The 23067-nt window shown below is 57.2% G+C and overlaps 1 protein-coding gene across 2 annotated transcripts; it reads right to left on the bottom strand.

Annotated features, from left to right (window-relative positions):
• Positions 1-5913: 5913 nt before the first annotated feature.
• Positions 5914-21493, bottom strand: ANXA6 (annexin A6). Of its 2 annotated transcripts, XM_082291728.1 has the most exons (26): positions 21400-21493; positions 19044-19104; positions 16317-16401; positions 15956-16050; positions 15690-15803; positions 15517-15607; positions 15323-15402; positions 15190-15246; positions 14945-15038; positions 14767-14862; positions 14604-14662; positions 14204-14326; positions 13945-14003; positions 13440-13515; positions 12420-12501; positions 12106-12200; positions 11595-11708; positions 11009-11099; positions 10492-10571; positions 10243-10296; positions 8970-8987; positions 8050-8146; positions 7695-7790; positions 7375-7433; positions 6528-6650; positions 5915-6224 (listed from the first exon to the last, which is right to left on the bottom strand). In XM_082291728.1, exons 2-26 carry the CDS (start codon positions 19059-19061, stop codon positions 6165-6167), a joined length of 2016 nt encoding a protein of 671 aa, XP_082147854.1. In that variant the 5' UTR covers positions 19062-19104; positions 21400-21493; the 3' UTR covers positions 5915-6164. The 2 variants fall into 2 exon arrangements, with proteins under 2 accessions (XP_082147855.1, XP_082147854.1); XM_082291729.1 differs by lacking the exon at positions 8970-8987 and having other exon boundaries at positions 5914-6224.
• Between the last annotated feature and the right edge of the window lie 1574 nt (positions 21494-23067).

The raw sequence follows: 23067 nt of genomic DNA, 5'->3' as shown, positions 1-23067 counted from the left end.
GACTTGCTCAGCAACTACCTGATTTTCTTTCTTTGGTTGGTTTTGCCACAAGGAGAAGGTGGTGGGTTTTTATTAAATATATGTATAAATAAAAGCAACAAACCAGGAGTGAAGAAATCCCGTTGTAAGCAGCTGTGCTGCTCTTTGCCTGTACTCCAGACATGTCCTCCTTAGGTGACCTGGTGCTGTGTTCATCGAGGTCCTTCGCTGGAGCTGCCCCAGTCCTGGCTTCTTGCTCAGCTGTATTCACACAGCCGCACCACTTCTTGGGGATTTGATGTTTTGGGTTGTAAAAATTAAAACCCCACAAACTCCTTTTCCTGACTGCCCTTCACTGGCAGCAGGACGTCACCCTGGCAGCCTGGCTGGGTTATGAGAGCTCAGTGCTGGTGGGACCCTGATGTGCTCTTTGTGCTCGTGTCTGAAGTCTCAGCTGGGGATGAGACAGCAGGACCCCACACATGCCCAATATCTTCCCTTTTGTTCCCTGAAAGTCTTGTTTTACCCCAATGAGAAGCCCAGTGCTGTTCTGCAACCCCTCAGAAAACCTGTCTTCAAAGCTAAATGCAGTCCCACAGAACCAGAAAACACTTTGTTTATAAGTTAATGCCTCAGCCTGCATGAAATAATGAAACCCTGCTTATTTCTGTGAGGAGAAAAAAGGGTGGTTTAGTTTTGCAGCACCCCAAAAGCTGCCTGCCTTCCCCTCACTCCATCCCAGGCACTCTCACACCGAAAAAATCACCGCACTACTCACCAGGTTGGGTCCTGGAGGGGCCTGGGGGGAGTGAGAGCCCTTCAGAGCAGGAGCTCTGTGCCTGCAATCCCCAAATGCTGGAAGGTTGGCCCAGCTGAGCTTACTTTTAGGCATGGAGAAGGGGAATTCCCCATGATGGAGGTCCCAGACAGCCTCTGTGTGGTTTTGATAGGGAGCCAGGCACCACTTAAAGGGCTCTCCTGTGCCGTTCCTCCCAGGGGCCTGTCGTGTCAGGTATTAGTCAGCAGAAGCTGAGGTGGGGGGGCTGTCGTGGAGGCTGTGATTCACTTTTGGACAACTGGAGAACCTTGTTACATCATTTTCCTTGCCTGGTTTCTGGGTAACTTCACCGGGATTGCAAACATGTGCTTTTTCTCAGAGAAACTGCTGCATCTGGCAAGAGGCATTGTTGTTCCATGTGTATTTCCACCTCATCCTTGTCTCTATCTGGAGTCAGAACAGGATGCATCTTCCCGGGGAAGCAGGGAAGAGCTGGCTGTGTTGATGGAGGCACACAGGTGATGGTTTTCCTGGCTTGCAGAGAATCCCTGGAAACCATCCACCAGGAGAACTGGCGGTCAGAACCAAGGTTGGAGCCAACTGGTGCTGGAATAACCACCAAGGCTTTAAATGTTTCTATTTTATAGAGGCTGATTCCAGCTCCCCAGCTCCTTGCCAGCAGGTACAGTTGTACCTGGCAGGGCATTTAGTCTACACTTGCCAGATGTGAACTGCAAGGCCTGAAGAGGGCCCGGCTTTAGTCCATCTGATTTGGATGGCAGGAGGGTGAGGAGCTGTGGGTCTGGGGTCTGCCTGCACCTGGGAACCCGTGGATGGCATGCCCTGACCCAGTCCCTCTCCACCTCTCTAGCCAGCTGCTCCTTGTGTTTTTACCTGAGCTTGTCAGCTCAGGCTGACCCAAACACCAGCATGAATTTCACTATGAAAACAAAAGGCTTTTGGTCCTGCTGGGCCTTCCTTGTTCCTTTGGTTCCTCCATGCTCCCCGGGGAGAAAACTCGCCTGATGGCAGCTGTGGTTTACGAGCACACCTGTGTGGCTGTGAGGGTGTGTTCACAGCTGACACGTTGACATGCTAGGGGGGTTTGTTTTGGCACAGAGAGTTGGGTTCAGCACCTTCAGTGGCAGCTCACTTATGTGAAGATGCTCTGATTGCTGCTGTGTTATGGAAATGAGCTGAGAAGGAACACAGGCTGTGGATAGGGGTGGTGGAACTCCCCTGTCCTCAGCTCCTGCTTGTCTCAGATCAGGTCTGGCTTCCTTCAAGTCGATCCCACTCCAGAGTGAGCAGGGTGGTCCCAGTGGTGTGAATCCAAAGTGGAACTGGCCCAACAGCTCGCATTGCCCAAAATATCCCCCTGCCCTCTGTGCTGCTGGGCAAACGGAGCTCACTTGAACCCTGATGGGGTGATGGGGCCAGCTAGGACCTGGCTGGTATGGGTGGCTGTGCCTGGAGCTGGCCCTGGAGCAAGGTGGGAGCAGAGCAGGCAGCGGATGCAGCTGGTTTGGCACAGCATTCCAGGGCCACTCATGGGCTGAGCCCCGCAGGGGGCTGCCAATGGATCCCTCTTGGCATCAGCAGCTGGGACCTGCTGTTTGTGCTGTTCTGGTTGGATGTGTCCCAGTGCTCCGGCAGCAAAAGGAAGCAGAAGGCTAACAGTGACGCTGTGAGAGTGGGGAGGAAGCTCTGTCTGCAGGAGGGGATTTCCAGAACATTGTGATTTGCTGCGTATGCAAATCAGAAACTCAAATTAACCTGGCAGGATGGGAGGGCTCTGGGATGGAGGGCAAGGGAGAGGCAGGGGAGGGAGTCTGGGATAGTTGGCTGCTGGGAGGGCAGAAGGGAGCGTGGAAGGGATCAAGATGGGAGAGAAGAGAGGTATTGGGGAGCAGTCCTGCTCCACCAAGCCTCTGCGGTACCCTGCCTTCACACACCCTGGCTTTCGAGGGATGCTGGGCTGCACTCACTTTGCTGGGTTGACCCTCTCGCTGAATGAGGGCTCCCTTCTTCCTCTGCCTCTGGCATGTGAGGCTGGCTGGACTTAGTGTCACCCACTTCACAGGAGATCACCACCTCCTGCCATCCTCTCCCTCCTCCACAGTCAGCAGGGGATGGGTTGTGGTGGGACCTGTTGCAGTCCCGTAGTAGATATGCCAAAAACTGTGGGAACCGAGTCTGGGATTGCTCAGAGGATTTCCTTGCATGCCTTAAGCTTTGAATCATTTGGAGTCTCAATGTACAAAACCAGCAATACGCACAGAGGGGATTTTCCCCTCTTCCTCTCTCCCCAGGTTGTGTCTCATCCAGTTGCAAAGGCTGAGAAGAGGGCTCAGCAGCAGTCATCATGTCCTGTAGAACTGCTCCAGAGATGTGGGAACAGTCCTGGAGAGCTCAGCTGTTTCCCCAGCCCCAGTTCGCTGTGGGGAACAGGCTGGGCAGTGAGGGCACATGGATATGAGGGGCAAGGCTCCTGCTTCCTCCTTTGGCTTGGGAAGAGGAAGAGCTGAAGAAGAAACCTCTGCCACCTCCCAAGACTGAAGGCTGGGTCTCTCCCCTCGGGGGATGGGGAGGACAGCAGGTGAGATGGAAGTGGCTCACATTGTGTCAGGGATTAAGGCCAACATCCCATCTGCCTCTGTGGCTCCTCCTCTCCAGGGGCTGGCAGCAAAGAGGATCTGCAGTGGCTGACTCAGAGCAGAGGTCCAGCCCTCTGCGCAGCAAACATGGGCTCGTGGGATTTTCTGAATGTTGCAACCTGTGAAATCTGGCCTTGGCTTTGCCTGGAAGTGAACACTTACCCCCAACATTGCTGGTCAATGTGCAAAGTGTAAATCCCAGACTCTTCCCTGCAGCAGCCCTGAAAGCTAAAGCGTGGATGGCCAGCGTGGACCTGCCTCCAGCCCTTACCCTGCTCACAGCCTTGCTAATTCTTCCCCCTTCCTTTCCTAGCCTTCCTTGAAATGCTCACCTCCTTGTTGATCACAGAGGTTAGGAATGAGATTTGTCACCAACTGCTCTCGGACTGGGCAGGTTGGAGCCAGTGGATGGAGCAGAGGTGTTCCTGGACAGTGGTGCTATGAAGTGTATTTTCTCTGGAGACCAGGATGCTACAGGGACAGGGATGAAGCTGCTTTTTGAGTGAGTCCCAGAGGCTATGCTAGTGCTTCCCAAGATCCCATCACCCTCCTGGCATTGCCTTAGGATGGGTAGCTCTGCTGAGCTCAGGGCAGTTTGTGGTTCTTTGTAGGGCAGATGCAACCCCAGCATGGGGCAGGTGCTGAAATACCCTGTGCTCAAATAGGGTACTGACTGTGCTCGAGTGTTTGCAGCAATTAAAATACCACTGGCTGTTTTCTTTTCCAGCTGTAGCAGCAGCCGCTGCAGGAGATGGATTACTATGGCACTGGGGCAAGACAGGCTTTTTGGCTGGAGGACTTTTCCAGGAGAGAGAGTTGCTGCAAGGAGGAAACCTCATCTCACTCTCCCTTCCTGTCCCCAGACATTGTGTGACTGCTATCTTGTCTGCATTGTAGGAGCAGCCTGCAGCAGGCGCCAGGAAAATTCCTGGCCTTGGGACCAGTGTGCTCTGGTCAGCCAGTCCTCCTGCTGGTGGCATCACTGTGAGCCAGGCTGGGGACTGGCTGTGAAGGGCTGACTTGTGGTCCTGTGCCACTCCAAGACATCCAGGCTGTGAGTGGTGAAATCCCTGGCCATTGGCTTATAGCAATTGTGGTACAGCCAGAAAAGGCACTGGAGTGTTTACACCTGTCCCCAGGGAACACCCTCCTGTACAAACCCCTCAAGTGTCTGTTTTGGCAACAAGCAGGAAACAATCACGTGTTGTGGCCCTGTGCTAATGCCAAGCAGGGTTTCCCCCTGCTCTGGAGGAACAGGGCTCCACTGCCCCAAATCTGGCTCTCCCCGGGGGTGATGGGCTACCACACAAGCCTCAAAACTTCCTTGGGCACTGCAGCCAGGTCACTGAGCCCTGTTCCCAGCTGCAGGGGGCTGGCCAGCTCTGCTCCCCTCAGGCTCTGTGGAATCCCTCATCTCCAGAAGCCTCTGCTGCAGAGCTCAGAGCTGTGGTGTGGAGCCACAGGAAGAGATGGGCAGATGAAGATTAGGGTTGCATCCTCCCTTCAAAACAACTTCTGCTGCTGCTCAGTCTTTGCAGCAGGTTCCTGGGCAAGCAGGTGACCCGTAGGCTGCTGCAGGCGTGGGTTGTGTTCAGCCCGCCAGATGCTATTTGGACAGGGATGCCCAATCCTACTTACACAGAGGGGCAAGACAGAGAAACCCAAACCTCTATGGGAATTATGGGGAGAGTGAAAAAGCTTCAGCCAGACTGTTTTCCCCCCAAGAAAGGTTATTTTCTTACAAGGGGATGTTTTACAGGAAGGCATCAAGGGAATTTTTAGTGGGATAACACCCAGCTGAGTTGTTTCAGCTTCCCTGGTTTGTCTCTACATGTTGCTGCTTCTTGACCTCAGCTGGTTTTGAAGTGTTGTAATAATATTGTGTTATTATTCCTAACGCTGCTTTGATATTTTGAAGGTGAAGCTTTCCTTACCCAGCTGTTCTGAGGAAGACTTGGGTATTCACCACTTTTTGTTCTGACTTGGAAACAATTGAAAGTGCTGGAATTTCCCGCTTTTGGAAATTCCAGTTCTTTTCTCCTGAGTGTTTGGGGGTGTAGCCTCTATGGCATGTGCCTTTCGACTGCTTCTTCAGCAGCTTGAAAGCACAGGAAACCGCGTGCAAGGACGGATGGATGCCATCAGGTCTGATTTGTATCTCTGGTTTATGAAAGCATCATCCACACACCAGCATGAACCCTGCCGGGGATTTTCAGAGGCATGAAGTGAAGCTCTTGGTGAAGTCCCTGCACTGCTGCCAGCCCCACATGCGTTTTCAGCCCCTTTCTCAGCAGAAGCGTTGCTCAGAGAGGTTTTATGGTGTCTTCAGGGCCCTCCCTGGAGCTGGGGCAGGGTTCTTGCCCGAGTTTGCCTATGGGAGCAAGGAGACACCAAGGCTCCTCCGTCCCACCCAAATCTGCCCCAATAAATCAACTGCTCTTGCCCCAGGGTCAGCAACAGTGAGGTTTTATTTATCAGATTTTAAATTGTCTTTTCCATCTGGGTAAATTCCTTGGGTTTAGTGGCATGTTTGGGTATGAATTATTTTGCTTCAAGACAGACAATCTCCCTACCCAGACCCCTCTGCTCCCCGCCCCGAGACTCCCCCGCTTGCAATGTGGTGCTGCTTTTCAGCGCAAAGTGAGTTGTTCTCTGGAGGGGACTGAGCGTCCCCTGAAGCCCCCGAAGCTGCGGTGACATCAAGGCAGTGGCTATGTGCTGGCTCAGACATGAAGGGCCCCAGCTGCCACCTAGTCCTCCCCACCACACAGGGCCAGCAGAGCCTTGCGGTAGTCGCCAGAGGTGTCCTTCTGCAAGAGGGAGAGCCACGTCAGAGAACCAGTCCTGGGGAAGTCCAGTTCAAGGTGCTGGGCACAGGGAAGGCACAGCTCCATGTCCTGGACCCCCTGCAGGTATCCTGCAGCAGTGGAAGATGCCAGCACATCCTCTCTACAGCCAGACCAGCCAACACTGGGGCTGCTGGGGGCAGGTTCCCCCTCCCCAGGTGCTGCTCAGCTCTTGAGCTGCTCATGGCTCAGGTCCCCTCAGGGCTCAGGGCCAGGACTCAGCCAGACAAGGTGATGAGCCTGGAAGGGATGTCCCTGTCCCCTCACCTCAATCATGTGGTGCAGCGATTTGTCGAACAGGTCTATGAACTCGCCCCGGATGTTGAACAGGTCAATCTCGCTCCGAGAAATCATGATCCGGGTAAGGGTCCTCTCATCTGTGCCAGCACCCTGCAAGGGAGAGCTTGAATAAAAAGCCCTGCAGGGACTGGGGCTCACATGCACCTGGCATCTCCAGCACAGTCCAAGCTGGCGACCAGGCCCACAGGAAGGCCACAAAAATGATCAGAGGGCTGGAACACCTCTCCTGTGAGGAAAGACTGAGGGAACTGGGGTTATTTAGCCTGAGGAAGAGACGGCTCTGGAGAGATCTTTTTAATACTTAAAAGGCGCTTTAGAAAGATGGGGACAAACTTTTTAGCAGGATCTCTAGTGATAGGACAAGGGGTGATGGTTTTAAATTAAAAGAGAGAAGATTCAGACTAGTTATAAGGAATAAAGTTTTTACAATGAGGGTGGTGAAACTGGCACAAGTTGTCCAGAAGGGTGGTGGATCCCCCCTCTCTGGAAACATTCATGGCCAGATTGGATGGGGCCTTAAGCAGTCTTGAAGATGTCCCTCACTGCTTATTGCAGGGAATTGGACTAGATGACCTTTAAAGGTCCCTTCCAACCCAAAATATCCTATGATCTCTCCTTGGACATATACCAGACTTGCTGTCCAGCCGGACACATCTGCTAACCCTAGCTATTGGTTTGAGCTCAGCCCTCCCTACTCCCTCAGGGACAGCCAGAGGACAAAACCCATCCCTGTCAGGGGGTTAAAGCAGAGAGTCCCAAAGAATCCCAGCACAGCCCTCTCCCATAGCCCAGCCCCAGGACGGTCTGTCCGCACCTTCATGGACTTGTAGAGCTTGTCAGCGAAGAAAGCCGGCTTGTTCTTCACACTCCGGACTGCAACACACAGAGGGGAGGGGAAGTGGGCTCATGGCACCCAGGGGTCGCATCACAGCAAGGAGCTGTGGCACCACTGCATCAGCCACAGGCCCTCCTTGGTACAAGGGTGCAGGCCTGGCCCTCTCTAGGGACTCTGTAAGTGCCCCAACCCCATGCCCCACTGGGAGTCTCCATGGCCCAATGGCAGCAGCAATCTGCTGCCACGCTGCCTTGGCAGTGACAGCTAAAGGGGCTGCCTGCCCTGCTGGGAGCACTGACCGATGGCCACGAAGGCGTCCCTTACATCTCCCGACATCCGCTTCTTGATGGCGTGCTCCACGTCGTGGTTGGTCATTTTGATGAACTCCTGGAACACTGGGGATGGGGGAGAGGAAAGGGTCACTGCCCTGGGCACCCAGGAGACTCGAGCCTCAGCTGTAAAGACTTCTGGACCGGGCTTTGATGACTTCAACAAGCCACCTCAAATGCCAGGCCATACCATCTCTTCCTACTGCCTCATCCCCACCACAGCTGGGGAGAGAGGGCTCAACCTCAGCCTTGGGGGGATCCCCATCTCCCATCCAGCCCAAATCCAAGCACTTGTGTTGTAGCTGATGGAGAAATGTGATCCTACCTCTGCAGAGGTGGGGGTAGCTGCGGGTGCAGAGGATGCTGAGGAATCGGGTCTCCAGGGAGTCACTGGAGTCGTTGCTGGAGACATCAGCAAGTTTCTGGGAGAGAACAAAGAGTGAAGAGAGAGGCAGAGACATGGACATAGCAGAGAAGGACACAGATGTCAAACAGCTCTTCCTGGGACAGCCAGTCTTGACTTAAAACCGTTTTGCAAAGAGGGTGGCCTTTTATGAGCAGGAAAATAGCTGGGGATTTTTTCCCCCTAAGAAAGGCATTTCCTCTGCACAGATGTGAAGCTGCATGCTCACACACTATCTCTAAGAAAAGATGTTTTCCAGTTTTTATGGAAAAAGCTCTGCAATGCTCATGGTTAAAACTCTTTTTTTGTCCTGTGTGGAGGATGTTTCAGGGGTGACCAACACAACCTGAAGAGGAAATTCAGAGCTGCCAGACAGAAGCCACCCTGGGCCACAGCAGTGCTGCCCATGGGTGAAATGGCTGCTATTCCTCTGTGGGGGTCAGTGGGAGGCTGTGCTCTTCTCACCCATTAGGCTATTGCACGAGAAAGTCACCCCTTCCCCAATTCCCACTTTTGGGAAGCCAGCCCCAAGTCCCACACTGCCTGGAACACGGGTCCTGCATGCAGGCAGCGGGCAGGCTTGGTCCCCAAGGGCAGGGCAGGTGGCTTTCTCCCTCTCCTGCCCCACACTGCAGGCAAGTGCCCTCATTGCAGGTCCCATCTGTCCCCTTGTCCCCATCCTGAAGCAAGGACACCAGAGTCCCAAGCAAGTGAGCACAGCCCATGTGGTCTGAAGAGCCTGGCTTATGGGGCTGTCATTCCCAGCGTCAGCCCTGCACCCCAGGACCTCAGCATCCCCTCAAACATGCAGAAGGGTGAGGAGCGAAAGGGCAGGCACTCACCAGGGTCTCAGCAACAACCTGGTGGAGAGAGAGAGAGACAGGAAGACAACAGGGTCAGAAGGTGCTGCTCAACCTTTATCCTTCCCTGACAAAGCAAGGGAAGTCTAGCAAAATCCCTTAAAAGTACCTGTCCCCAGGTCCCCTGCTTCCCCATGAGCAGGACCTGTGTCCTCCTCCAGTTTGGCCTCTACACCAGTGCATTGGGAGGGTGGCCTTTGGCCAGACAAAGTGAGTTCCCCCAGCCCTGGAGCTTGGGTGACAGCCTGTTGCTCCTCAGGGAGCATCCTTGCCTGGCTCTAGGCTGCCTTCCACCAGCCTGCCCACCTCTGCCAGGCGCAGTGGGATGAGGGGAAGGGCAGCTTTGCTGACAAAACACAGCATGGTGCCAGGTCAGGTGCCACTTGGCTGGCTTGTCCCTGTGCTTGTCATCCCTGGCTCTCTCTGTGCAGCAGGGTGAGGTGAGCAGCAGCACATGCAGCAGGGGTGCAGGCAGGGCATGGGCAGAGGAACAGGCAGAGAGTGTGGCAGGGAGCAGGCAGTGCACGGACAGGGACACAGGCAGCGCAGCATCCACTCCCTCTGCTGGCGGCAGCCCTGCTGGGAATGCTGTGGTGCTCTCCCTTGCGTTGGAACATCCAGTGCCGGCACAGGACAGGAAGCGAGAGCTTGGGTTTGACCTTGCACAGATCTTCCCAGCCCCTTACAGAAAAGATGTGGCCCGGAGGAGCAGGAGGTCAGGGAGCACAAGCCCTGGGTCACAGGTCTCCTGGGACCAGGAGCTGAGCCAGGGAATGGGCCCCCACACCCCCTGCACTGCTTCTGGCTGCTCAGCCATCCCCCTCCAGTTGTGTCTCAGGAGAGGTTTGGGGCACCCCAGTGTGTCAGGGCTGCCCCATGCACAACACACAGAGGTGGATGGCTCCTGCAGACCAGCCCAAAGCTGTGTCTGAAGCTCAAGAGCCAAATTTCAGCATCAGTGTGTGTTACTAAACCCCAGAGTGCCAGCTCTGCACAAGAAAAGCTGCAGCCTACTGGTTGGGAACTCCCTGGGACTGCTGTCCCCATGCACGGAGCAGCAGAGCCAAGGGCATCAGGAATCAGGCATGGGAGCTTTACCTCCGAGGGTATCATTTCACCTGGCATCTCCTCCTGCAGTTTACTTGGCCCAGCAGCATTTGCTTCCCTGAGAATGTCAATTCCAGACTAGGGCATGCAACATCCTCTTTTTTTTTTAATGCAAAGCCCGTAAGAGCACTGGCAATACAGGTCTTACCTTAGCATCTTCGTGTGCCTGTGTGAGGTTCTCTGGTCCTTCGTCACGGTTGCCCTGTGGTTGGAAACAAAAATCATGGAGCTGGAGAGGGGACATCTCCTGGGAGAGCCCCAAGTGAGGGGGTGGCAGAGTCCAGCGGCACTGCCCAGCCAGGCAGTGATGCTCTGTCTTCTCCAGCCACTGACCTTCTAGACCCCCAGCACCGCTTGTAGCAGGGAGAGGACAATCCTCAGTGAGAGCTGCCCTTACCAGAGCCAGGGAGACGAGAATCCTCTTGAAATGTCCCGATGTGTCAGAGCTCAGGTCATCTTCCAGGCTCTTGTGGTAGGCTGTGGAGAAGAGATGGCTGAGCCCTGCAGCTCAGCTTCCCACCTACCAGTGCCTGTTGTGCCCCTGATCCCCACGGGAAGCATGGCTGAAGCAGATGCCTCCATCTGCTGTGTTCAGGCCAAGGGAAGAGGGGATCAGCCCTGCAGCTCTAATGCCCTGAGCATGAGCACAGCCTCTTGCTCCAGGTACTCTGGAGGAAATAGGGTCATTGTGAAAGAGCTCTCAGGGAAGGAGACATTGATGGCAGAGCTGGGGCATGTCAGAGATGGAGAGAGGCCAGGACCAGCGCTCTGCTGGAGGGACTAATAGACCTTCACAGCACCAAGCCATGGACCCAGCCCAGAGACAAAACTTAGCCTGGGCTCTGGAAGGGCCTTTGTGCAGTGTGATCTGTGCCCAGGACCTGGGTGCTCCCCCTGTCTGTCCTGTGCCATACCTTCCTGATAAGCCTCGTTGATAGCCCTGATCTCCTGGTTGTTCCGCGTGGCCATGATTTCGATGAGGACGCTCTCATCTGTGCCAGCCCCCTGGAAGAGAGGGGCATGGTGGGTGCTGCAGGTGCCAACACCAGATGGGGACATGGTGGCACTGCTCCACAGTGCCAGGCAAGGAGGGGTCCAGGTCAACCATGTGGCAAAAGTTTACATCCAGCAAACAGCCCCAAGGGCTCGTAGGAACCAACATGAAAGTGTCCAAGTATGCTGCTAGGGGGGTCCCAACTGGTGTGACTGGTGGATAGCAGTGCATGTCACTGGTTTGCCCCTACCCTGGCTCTCCTGTGGCTACCAGCTGGCTGAGCATGCTGGGCTGCAAAGAGGCCAAATAGGGGTCCCAGCAAGTTTTGAGTGCAAACCAGGTCTTTGTCCTGATGCTTTCTGATCTTTTCTTCTCTGTAGGAGACCCTGGGGCATGTGAAGCTGGGGGTGCTCACAGCCCCAGGACACCAGCAGTGTGGGTACAGCCACAGCAAAAACCACTTTTTCCTCCCATGCTGGCACTGGTACCAGCAGTGTGGCAATTACCTCCACGGCCTTCCTCAGCTGCTTGGCATCGTACTGCGCCGGCGTCAGCATCAGCCCAAGGATCAGCTTGGCCAAGCTGCCCGACAGCTCGGATTTCAGGTCAGCCATCAGGTCCTGCAAAAGCGTTTGAGGGTTCAGTCCCCAGCTGCTTCTGCAGTGGAGGCAACGTGAGAGAGAAAAAAGGGGAAGAGAGCAGGGGGGTTGGAGACATCTGTGAAAACCCTTGGGGCAGTTTAAAGTCCCATATTCGAGGGGCTTTGGGGAGATGCTGGCTCTGGAGTCCTCTGTGTGGAACTGAGGATGGGGCAAGTCAAGGGGAAGGGACACCCTCGCTCGGGCTGGTGGGGCACCAGAGTGGGAGGCTGCTGTGACAGCTTTCTCTTGGGGCAGGGCATGTGAGTGTGCCCCAGCTGCCCACTGCTGCCTGGGCAGGATTCCTTTCAGTGAGGGGCTGATCTCCATGTGGGAGGGAGCAGAAGGAAGAAGCAGGGTGGGATGAAGGCTGCAGTACCCTGCCATAATGAGCCTTGTAAGCCTTCAGGATCTGTTGCCTCTGGGCGTTGCTCCTCTTGGTCACCACCTCAATGATGGCCCCCTCGTCCGTTCCTGCAATGACAGCAGAGCCACACTGTGTCACCATGTCACCCCTGATCATGGGCACACTGCCACCCCCACAAACTGGTGGGGAAGGGAGAGCTCCCACAGCTTCAGCTCTTTATTCCTCCTGGGGTTTCCATGGAGCCCTGTGGGGGCCGTGGAGAATTTTCTGCCCCAGGAGCTGTTGAGGAGAAGCAGGAAGGGCCTAAACTCATGGTCCCCACTTACCCAGGCCCTTCATTGCCTTCCTCAGCACCTGCGCGTCCCCATCATCATTGAAGTCCCCTGCAGGCTGCACAGTTCCTCGCAGCTGTGGATGCAGACGGGTTTAGGTTCATCCCCAAGATGGGAGGGAGGGAGGAATGGATGAAGGGATGGAGGGATGGAGGGAGGGAGTGAGAGAGGGAGAGAGGGAGGGAGAGAGAGAAGGAGAGATAGAGAGAAGGAGGGATGGAGAGAAGGAAGGAAGGTGCCACCCAGCAAGCTGAGGCCAAAGCAGGTTCTGTGTTAGTGCAAGCACCTGGGGATCAGTCAGGATCTCCTCGCCACTGTCACCCCTTCCTTTAAGGGGCAAACCATAGCCAGACCAGCAGAGAGCAGGAAGAAGACGGCAACAGACAGTCCCTGGAGTCTCGGTGTCCTGGCCAGTGTTACACCTGCCTGCCCTAGCACTGGGACATCTCAGCCTGGGCTGGCCACGTCACTCAGAGACAGGAGTTGCTGAAAGGGTGCCCACTCCAGCCCTGCAGTTCTACCCTCCAGTGTCCTTACATCTCCATCCACACAGTGTTCTTTTCTGTAGGGTATCTTTTCTCAGGGTATCTTTTCTGCACATCCCAAAGCACCCTTTTTTGGGAGCTCCAGCTGCATGCAGGGTGCCGCTCTCCACAGTGCCGCCATGCCCCGGCCAGCTCTGGGCTACCGCAGGGAGCAGGAGTTCTTTGGCAGGCACTGGAGCCAGGGCTGCACGTGATGCATTGCACAGACATGCAGGACCCACTGCCCCAAGGGAGGAAGGCCTCAGAGAGAGGAGGGGTTAGTGGAGCCCACAGGGGGCAGCCAGCCCTGCCAGGGTTTCGTCCTGCCAACCTTGTACCCCAAAACCAGAGAATGGCATCGAGAGAAGCCGGGCAGTGAGAGGCAGAGCAGAGGCGTGGGGCTGGCCGTGCCCCGTGGCAGAGAGGAGCAGCCAGGGGTCCCAAGCTGGCAGGCAGCACAGAGGGGGTACAGGGGGCTAGGGGTGCTGACCTCTACTTTGACCGCACTAAGCTCCCACATCCGATAGGCCACCTGCGCCGCCTCGGGGAAGAACTCACCTGCAGCACTGCAACGGGAGGGCAAGGACAGGGGACAGTGAGCCACGGGGGCCCTGCACCTGCCAACAGTCCCCCTCACCCCATCTTGCCCCTCCATGAGGGGTGTTTTGTATCCACTGGGCACAGGGGCAGGAGCCAGGTGCTTGCTGTGGGGCTGGATGGGTGGGAATGAGAGAAAATGTGTGGTGAATCCCAGCTTCCCCTACCAGAGCATCCTCCCTCCAGGGGTTTGGCCCTGCCCTGCAGGGCTCCCATGTGCCAAGAAGGGACCATGGCATCATGGCTGGCCATGCAGAGGGGCCACAGGGCCCCCTGTACTGAACCACTGTCACTGTGGGTGCTGCTGGTCCAGGTGCTGCACCAGGCTCTGATCCAGAGGTTGTACCCAGCACCAAGGGGAGGAAGAGGGACACAGTGGGGGTGGCAGGTGGTCTTACTCATCATCCCCTCCACACAGCTTCAGCAGAGCCTTCTTGTACTCCCCAGAGGTGTCCTCCTGGAAAGGCAGATGGAGACAGAGAACCATGCAGTAGGTAGAGTCAAGGTAGTGCCATGGGATGGGCTCATGGAGAGGGTTCTTCCTGAACCTTGTCCTCAGAGATGGACACCCAGCACAGCCCTCCCAGGGGCGCTGGCATCATGAGGGAGGCAGTACCAGCAGCTCCTGGAGGGTGAGCGGGGACCCACAGCACTCACCTTTATCATGTTGTAGAGAGATTTCTCATACTTGGTCCTGAACACCTCCCGGATGTCCAGCATGTCGATCTCGCTGCGGGACACCATGATGCGGATCAGCGTGTTGTCTCTCGTGCCCAGACCCTGCAATGCAGCAACCCCCACGTCAAGCCTGGGATGGCCAAACAACCCTGCTCAGCCCACCACATGTGGGACCCTCTATCTGATTTCTACCCAGCCCTGGGTCTGAAGGAATAACTCCTTTGCAGGGAAGGGCAGAGACCCCAGGTCACGTAAGTCCTGCCTTCATGGACCTGTGTCACCCTGCTCTCCAGTAGCACCCTGTGGCAAGGGGACCCCTCCTCTGGCCAGCTCCCTGCAGTGCTGGGGGGGCCCTGTGGAGAAGGGGAAATTCACTCACCTTCATGGCCTTGTAGAGCCTTTCAGCAAAATACTCTGCTGTGCTTCTGATGCATTTCACTGCAGGGAGATTGAGGTGTGAGGGATGCCAGCACCCAGCTTCACCAGTGCCCCCAAGGAGCAGTGGAGTGTTTTTGCAGGATCCCCGTGCAGGGCTGGCTTACCCACAGCCAACATCAGCTTCTCGAAGTCACCAGAGAGCTCTCCCCGGATGCTCCTCTCAATTGGCTTCCCAGCAATCTTCAGATATTCATCAAAAACTGTGGGATGAGAGCAAGGAGATGCCTGGAGAAGCTGCCAAGATACCTTCAAGCCCACCCTGAGCTCGCAGGTGATGCTCACCCAGGCGGAGATGCTGCCTGCTCCTCCGGCCAAGGATGTAGATGAACTGGGCCTCGTCTGTGCCCCATTTCAGCTCTCCAGCTTCCAGCAGGTCCTTGTGGGATGATGAAGGTGGCACAGCCTGACTCAGGGTGCTGCCCTTGGCACCCACCCACCTTTTGCAGTCCTAAATCCAGATCGTCCCAGTGCCACCAGCCCCATCCTTGCCCACATACCACCTGTCACAGTGACCTGCCAAGCCTCACCTTTGCATCCTGCTCCACCAGGTCCTCGCTCACGACATCATCCTCTTCCCTGGCACCCTGTGGGAGAAAGACAGGCTCAGCCCTGTAGGGCACAGGCACCCATCACCTACAGATGCTGGACAGATGGACATACCTGAAGCAAAACAACGAGCATCTTCTTGAAGTGGCCCGATGTGTCTCCAACAATGTCAGCTTCCAGGTCTCTCTCATAGGCTGGTGGAAAAAGGAAGGGAAGAGGTCAGGCTTGGAGAGCTGGATCCCTTCACCTCTGCCCTTCTCATGGCTCAAGAGGGCACAGGGCAGCCCCTGCCCTTCCCCAGCCCTCACCATCTTTGTAGGCAGCCACCAGGTCATGGATCTCCTGGTTGGTGCGGGAGGCGAGGATCTCGATGAGGCACTTCTCATCCGTACCGACACCCTGTGGGCAGAGACACAGCCCCATGAGCAGTGGAGCTGGCTGGGGTGTCCTCAGAGGACCCTGGGGGGTGCCCACCCCTTACCGAGATGGCATCTTTGATCTCTTTGGCATCACTATAGGCTGGGGGCCGCATCAGGCTCACGATCAGCCGCTCAAACTTCCCTGTCAGCTCGTACTTCAGGTCTGCAATGAGGTCCTGGTGGAGGGGGAGAAAGGGGCTGGGGGACCCTTTGCTCCACAGCACCTCCGAGTGGGTCCAGGGAGCAGTGGGTCCCTGCTGGGTGGTGGCAGCCACGGCCACTTGTGTCTGCAGTGGGGGCACGGACCACGGAATGTTCCTGGCTTTACCTTCCCATAGAGGGACTTGTAGGCTTGGCAGATCTCCACCCGCTGCTTGTTGCTTCTGGATGTGATGAGGTCAAGGATGGCCTCCTTGTCACTGCCTGTGGGGACAGCCAGGAGTCATGGATAGCCCGTGGCTGGGCTCACCACAGCCACCCTGCTGTGCCCAAAGCTGCTTTGCAGTTGGGGCTGGGAGGACAGGCAGAGCCAAGTTGGGTCCAGGGAGGAAAGCAAACCAAGAGAGCTTTAGCACACCGCTAAAGCAGTGAGTCATCTGAGAGAGGAAGGGAGGCAGGACACCCAGCCATGCAAGGGTTAACCGAAGGAACAGGGCACATCAAGGGTCCGTCTGGAGGAGCATCCTTACCAAATCCCTTCATGGCATTGTACAAGGCCTCTGCATCCTGGTTGGCATCAAAGCCCTGGAAATCCTTCACTGAGCCCCTGTAGACCTACAGGAAAGGAGGGGAGAAGGTACAAGGGGAAGGAGCAGCCCCAGTGGCTTGGGGGAAGAAGCTGAAGCTGAGCAGGATTGAGGTGAGATCTGTTTTGGCTAAGGCTGGCCAAGGCAAAGCTCAGCCTCAAACATAAACAGTTGTTCTCCTCTGCAGTTGTTTCCTTTCCTGTTTGCTCTCCCTTCCTACAGAGGGAATTAATTTTCCAGTGCCTGTTGCAAGCAAGGAACCACTCCGGATGCTGAGGATGCCCAGGCTCAGCACGGCCCCCAAGCAAGGAGACAAATTTACAGACACAGAGTCATCATGGGCTGCTAAGTGGAAAACACTGAGAAGCACCACAGCTTACAACAGTTTGTCCTGCCCCAGCATGCACTCCCATGGGGCCCAGGCTGATCCAAGGGTTGGAGCAGAGACCCTGGATATTGGGAAGGACTTTCCTGAGAGCCTGAGAAATCCTGGGGGTTGGCATGATCCACTTCTATCTGCTCTTCTGCCACTTCCAGGCTGCACAACAGGGAGCCAGGAATGACACTTCCAGAGACCTCAGGAAAAAGGAGGGACCAAGATCCCCCTCCTCAGGCCAGTTTTGCCCAGGGGAATTCACCCCAGGGGAGCCTGGAACCAGACTAAATGAGATCAGCACCACCCTGGGTGGAAGCAGATGTGAAACCATCCTGGTCCCCCATAAGGAACTGGGATACGTCCCCACCAGAGGCACAGAGTGGGAAGAACTGAGCAGCAGCATTTCCTTAGTGGTCTTGCTGGGAAACAGGAGGGCTGGGAGCTGAGCTGGGGCTGTCAGCTGTGTCAGCACCCTGGGAAACTGAGAATCCTCCCTTGGCTCTGCTTGTATCACGTGCCAGCCGGGTGTGTGCACCTCCCTGGGCTCATCTACTCAGGATCTGCTGCACGGCTTCTTTAAGATCCTCAGGAGCTGTGCAGAGGCCCAGGCCTGCTGCCAGCATGGACATCTAAAGCCAGCATATCCTCAGAGAAGATGGGCATCAATGTCCCTGACCCAGGAAGTGCCTCCAGGAATGTGCCCAAGGAGATGGACTCAGGGCAGCTCCACACCCACCGCTCCCCTGGGTCCCATCCAGTGCCTCAGCACAACAGCTCTGCTGCACATCCCACCCAGCACCTTCAGAAACAAACCACCCTCTCTCCTCTTATTTTCCAGAGAGAAACTGGGCACATCCCACAGGCCCTCTTGGGAGGAGCTGCTGGCATTGGTGTCCCATGTGGCAGGGACCACGAGGAGATGCTGCCCTTCCAGGGAACCAGGCGGGCACGGGACAGATCGTATTGCAGGTGATGCATCGGGAGAGCTGGATTTAGCCCCGCTTCCCGGCAGCTCCCAGACCCTCCTGGCTTGGCACAAGCTGCTGCCACACACATGCCTTGCAGAGATGGAAATAAATTGCAAGGCAAAGGAGGTGCCTGGAGGCAGCAGGAGTGAACAAGGGTGGCTGGAGGGTATTGGGGAGTCAAGATGTTGGCCGTGGTTAAATGGAGAGGAGGAGCAGGGCTGTGTTTCTGCCTGCTGGGCCATTGAAGCATGAGCTACCTGCCTTGCTGGGGCAAGGGAAACCGAGGCAGGAGCTCAGAGCTGTATATCACCCCACACTCCCTGCATTCTCTGTGGGAATGAGCCCCAGGGAAGTGCAGGAACATCAGGTAGGATGGAAACAGCATCCTGCCCACTGCATACTCCTCATACCCCATCCCACTCTCCATCCTGTTTCAGCTGCCAGGGGCCTCCTGACGCCCCTCCTCCAGCCTCTGAGTCATCCCGGCCTGTCCAGGACCTCCCGGCTAAAAATAAGCCACACTGGGGCCAGGAGGGTGGAAGCAAAATTCCCAGCGTGGCTTCACTCTCTCCCACTCTGTGGCTGCTTGGGGTCCGGGACCACCACAGGGAAATGTTTGCATGCACTCTGCCTCAGTTTCCCCACCTAGAGCAACCACTGCCTCAGCTGGGCAGGAAGCTTTGGGTAAAAAGGCTGGAGGAAATAACTGCTTGATTTCTCCAGGGAATGGAAAGCACAGCCCGGCCCCAGCAGTGGAGAAGGGAGGCTCTGGGCTGGGACTCCGCCCCTGCCAGCAGGCAGGCTCTGCTGAGCCAGCCACAGCTGCCCACCGAGGCAAGGTTTTCCACCCACACTGAGACGTTTTCCTGGCTGCAGGGGAGCACCTGCTCACCCAGCTGCCACACTGCACCAGCCCCAGTTTGGAGTGGGAAGTAATCCAGGCTTGGGAGAGGGGAGAGGCCCAAACAGGGCTGCATGCCTTGCAGCGTGCTCAGGCGGGATTTTTCTCCATCAAAAGTCCAAATCCCCAGTGCAACATCTCTTCTCCTCCCCTTCCCACGGCCCTGCTTCTCTTCCCCATCCCACTGTGGTCCCAAAAGGATTTTTGCTCCTTGCTGTCCCTGCTCCCCAGCCCAGCACTTCCCCCATCTGCATCACATCCAGACAGCACTAGCTGGAGAGGCAGGAATGTAAACAGGCTCTGGGCAGCATGGTGTCCATGCACGTCACCACCATCCTTGCTGCTGCTGGAGATACTGCCCCAGCTCTGGGGTGTGCCCTGCGGCACCCCAGGACCCATCCCTGCCGTGTGGAGGTCACCCTTACCTTTCCTTTGGGTGCCATGGCTTCCCAAGCTGGAAATCACTGGAGCGAGGGCAAGGAGGAGCTGTGGAAGGGAACAGAGAGGTCAACATGAGCCAAAGCCCCTCTCTGTAGGTTGTGTTAGTTAAGAGAAGGTTTGCTCCCTCCTGGGGTGTGGGTGTGGTGCCCATGGGAGGGAAATCCAGGTGCTGCAGGATGGACTGGGGAGAGGGGCTTTGCTGGTCACCCTGTAGTCACCGAGCCTTTGGTATCTGGCACTGAGGGCACCCCACAGGCCAGGGGCACTGCAGATGGGCCCTGAACAGCTTCCTGCCAGTACCAAGAGAAACCACAGGGGAAAAATGTGCTGAATATGTGGAAACGGGCCGAGCATCCTCCGCAGGGCTGGGCCTTCTCACTGCACCCTGCAATGTGCCTTCTTCTCCCCTGCAGCCCCCAAGCCCTGGGGCCATCCCAGCTTTAGCAGCTGCTGGGGACATTCCCTTGCCACATGGCACTGGGCAGCCCCCACAGGATCCCAGCAGCTTTTATCTGAGTTTCTGTACAGCGATCAAGGCCACCATCAGCCCCACACATCCTTGGAGACCAGCAAACACAGCTGGGTTTCCAGGGTAACTCGCAGGTTGTTTTCTAACACCAGCACCATTTATAACTGCAACCCATTGCGGTGTGGGCTCTCCCCACCCTCTCAGAGGAAGTCCCCCAACAGCGCCATTTGCTCCGAGGAAGCTGGTAGAGGGAGAAAAACAGCTGGAAAATGGAGCCCAGCCATGAATGAACCGCTGAGCGTCAGCTGAGGCCAGCCATGAGGCCCGGCCCCGCCTGGCTTGTTCACCCTCCCTCTGAGACACGTTGCAGAAAAATTCAAAGCCGAGCAGGGCCATCCTGGGGGATTTCTGACCCCAGTGGAGTTCGGTTTCATGCCATGGAGCGAGCAGGAGAAATCACATGAACTTCCCTGGCTTAGCTGCACATCCCTGCAGGAGCACCCAGGCAAGGGGAGACCCAGCCCTGCAGCCATCAGTGCAGCTGGGTCCCCCTGCTTGGGTACAGGAAGCTTTTAGCACCTGCAGGCACTCTGGTTGAGGGGAGAAAGTTCTGCAGAAAAGCAGAGCTGCCTTCACCTCCCTTTCCCTCTTCAGCTGGGGAGGCTGTGAGCCTCCCCCCCTTCACATGGCTCCTGGCTGGGAGACAGCCCCCACACGCCCCACACGCAGTGGGGCCGCACTGCAGCCGGGCATTGGGTGGGTGCCAAGGGATCCCACCCCCGGCCCATGCAGCCTGTTAATGCCACTTGGGAGCCCGTACCCGAAGCTGTGCACCCTCCTGGGAGTGGGGAAATCCAAGCAGGGCACAGCCCTTCTCCCTCACTCCATGCATGTGGCAGCAGGGCTGAGACCACCCAACTCATCTCGGCAGTGGTGGAGAATCGCCAACCACACCCAGTCCCCCACCTGTCCTTGTAGTGCCCCATCCCTGTCCCCCCCTGCTGCTGACAGCTCTGCAGAGGCCCGGGGAGCAGCCCCGGGAAAATCCCCAGACAAACACACCACATCCATGGGCAGCAGTGCCCCAGCGTGGGGCTACACCTGCCCCCCACCCCACACTGGAGAAATGTGGCTTATGGGGGTCCCATGAGAAATCCTAAATGATGTGCACAGCCTTTGTGGAAGCCTCTGTTTCGCCAGCAGTGCACCCCTCCAGCCTCTCCAAAGCCTCCCCCCAGGTCTGAGCTCAGGGGCTGCACCCCAGGAGCCCGACTGCCTTGCGGGGCTCCCCCAGCACGGAGGCCACAGCACCCAGTGCCCCGCCACACGTTGTCCTGAAGCAAAGGGAGCTTCCCCGGGTTAAACAAATAGCGGCACCCATCCTCCTGGTGGGGCTAGGGACGTCCCCAAAGTGCCCTGCCCCACCCCACTGCCAAAAAGCCTCCCGGGCCTTCAAGAGCTCCGAGCCTCTGGGCTGCTGTGGGGTGCGTTTACCTGTGCAAACCTGGCGGACACCAAACCAGGGGGGATCCTCAGCTTGGATCCCAGCTGGAAGGAGGGATGGGTGTTTCCGCAGCCGCACCGAAGCACGGACTAAGGCGCATCCCGGCCGGGACACACCCAGCGGGGCCCGCAGCCCCGCCAGCGCCCACCTCAGAAAGCACCCACCGGGGGCTTGTCAAAAGGGAAAGATTCTTCGTAAAAAGAAAAAACCCCAGGGATTCCCCCCGCAGCCACCCCTTGGAGACAGCCTCCGCTTGCACAGCTCACCCCCCAGCCAGGGCTTTCCACGACTTTCCTCCCCCCAGGCCATTGCGGAAAGAAGTGCCCGGCCCCCGCCCGTCTCCCGCAGCCCCGCAGCGCGCACTGACCGCAGCGCGGAGCCTCTGGGTGCGCCCGCAGGAGGAGCCGCCGCCGCCGCGCTCGGGGTGCTCTTGTGGCCGAGCGCTCGTCCTTGGCGTGCAGCTGTTTCCGGACGGCGAGACGTCACCGCCCCCGAGTCCCCGCCTGCCATGGCCAGGGCCACATCCCACCCCCGGTGCCGTGCCAGGCGTCCGCCGGGTGCCCGCGGTGCAGCGGCGCCCAGTGTCCCCCGCAGCATCACCCTGCCCCTGCCCGGCTCTGGAGAAGGGGGTCGCCTGGCACAACAGCCCCACTGGTGTGAGCAGGGGCACTGTGCCAGCGGCGGTGACACGCACACCACCAGGCAATACCGGTGATTGCATTTCAGCTACGGAAATGTCACTCACCCCTGCTGACCCCCAGCTGTGGTTTCCTGGTGAACGCCAGACGCAGGGTGCCCCACGGCCTCCTGGTCCTGCCGCCTGCCACGTCCTCCTGCACCGAATCAACCCTTCCCTGCTCATGGCTGGGAAATGTCCGTCCCTGGCTCTCTGCAGGAGCCAGAGGATGGAAGAATGGCCGGACATTGGCCCCCAGAACCTGCTTAAGGAGGGAGGTGCTGACCAAGGCTCTGCAGTGAGCACCCCTGCGGCACGACCCGAGCTGGCACAATGAGCTGGTTTTCCCCCCAACCATCTCTTCCCGTGCTGCAGACACAGGGATGAGGTGCAGGCTGAGTCTCTCCAGGATGCTCCTGGCAGGCTGTGCCATTGCCTGCAGTGCCCCGAGGCCGTTTCCTTCCCTGCCTCACCCACGTTAACCCGGCTCCTTCTTTGCCACCACCCTTTGCCCAGCCAGCACAGAAGCCGCAGCAGGGCTGGAGGCCCAGTCTGACAGCAGCAAGAGCAGATAAACTCAAGGGACCCCTGGAGATGCTGAAGGCTGCTGGTGTGTAACCTTTCAGGCATCCCAGCCCTGGTGGTACTCACTGGCTTGAGCATCTCTCTGGGGCTGCAAGGCAGCTGAGCTGCTCAGCCCTGCCCGTCCTGGGCAGCACGGACCCCAGGCTGGGTGTGACATACCCGATGGCTGGCATGCAGCCATAGGGCTGTGCTCCCCTGCAGGCAGCCTGGGAGGGTGAGACCTTCACGGCCAGCTAGCACTGGCTGCTCCTTCCTGCCCTGTTTTTCACTCAGGGCAATGTTCCCTTGGGCTGGCGTTGGTATCTGGAGACCTCGCTCATGTGAGATGGCGTGGGTGACAAGCAGGGCTTTGTTCACCCTGTGCTGCAGTGTGGGACAACAGCCCTGCTCTCCTCCTGGTGCCCCTGGCTGTGCCATGGTGTGCTGAGCCCCCCTGCCCCAGAGGTGCTCACAGTGCCCAGCAGCTCACAGGGTGCTCTAGATATGGGGCTGCCCCATAGAGCCAGGACAAGGCAGCCTTGTGGTTAGAGTGTACATCTATGCTTTAGATGCTCTGGATCCTTCCTTGCTTTGCTCCTGCATGGCTCCTGCTCCCTTCCTCTGTTCCTTGCAAGCTGAAAGCCAGAGGATGGGCTGAGCCCCAGCCTGAGAGGTTTTTGTTACCAAGTACTGTAAGCAGACTCAGACTGAGCGCTATCTACAGTAAAACCAAAATTAGGTCTTCACCCCAAAACACCATCTTCCAGCCTCTCCTCAGAGCCCAGACTTGGTCCT

Source organism: Coloeus monedula (genome assembly GCF_965178545.1).
Source record: "Coloeus monedula genome assembly, chromosome: 15".
Lineage (NCBI taxonomy): Eukaryota > Metazoa > Chordata > Aves > Passeriformes > Corvidae > Coloeus > Coloeus monedula.
This window is presented reverse-complemented; position numbering and strand designations above follow the sequence as displayed.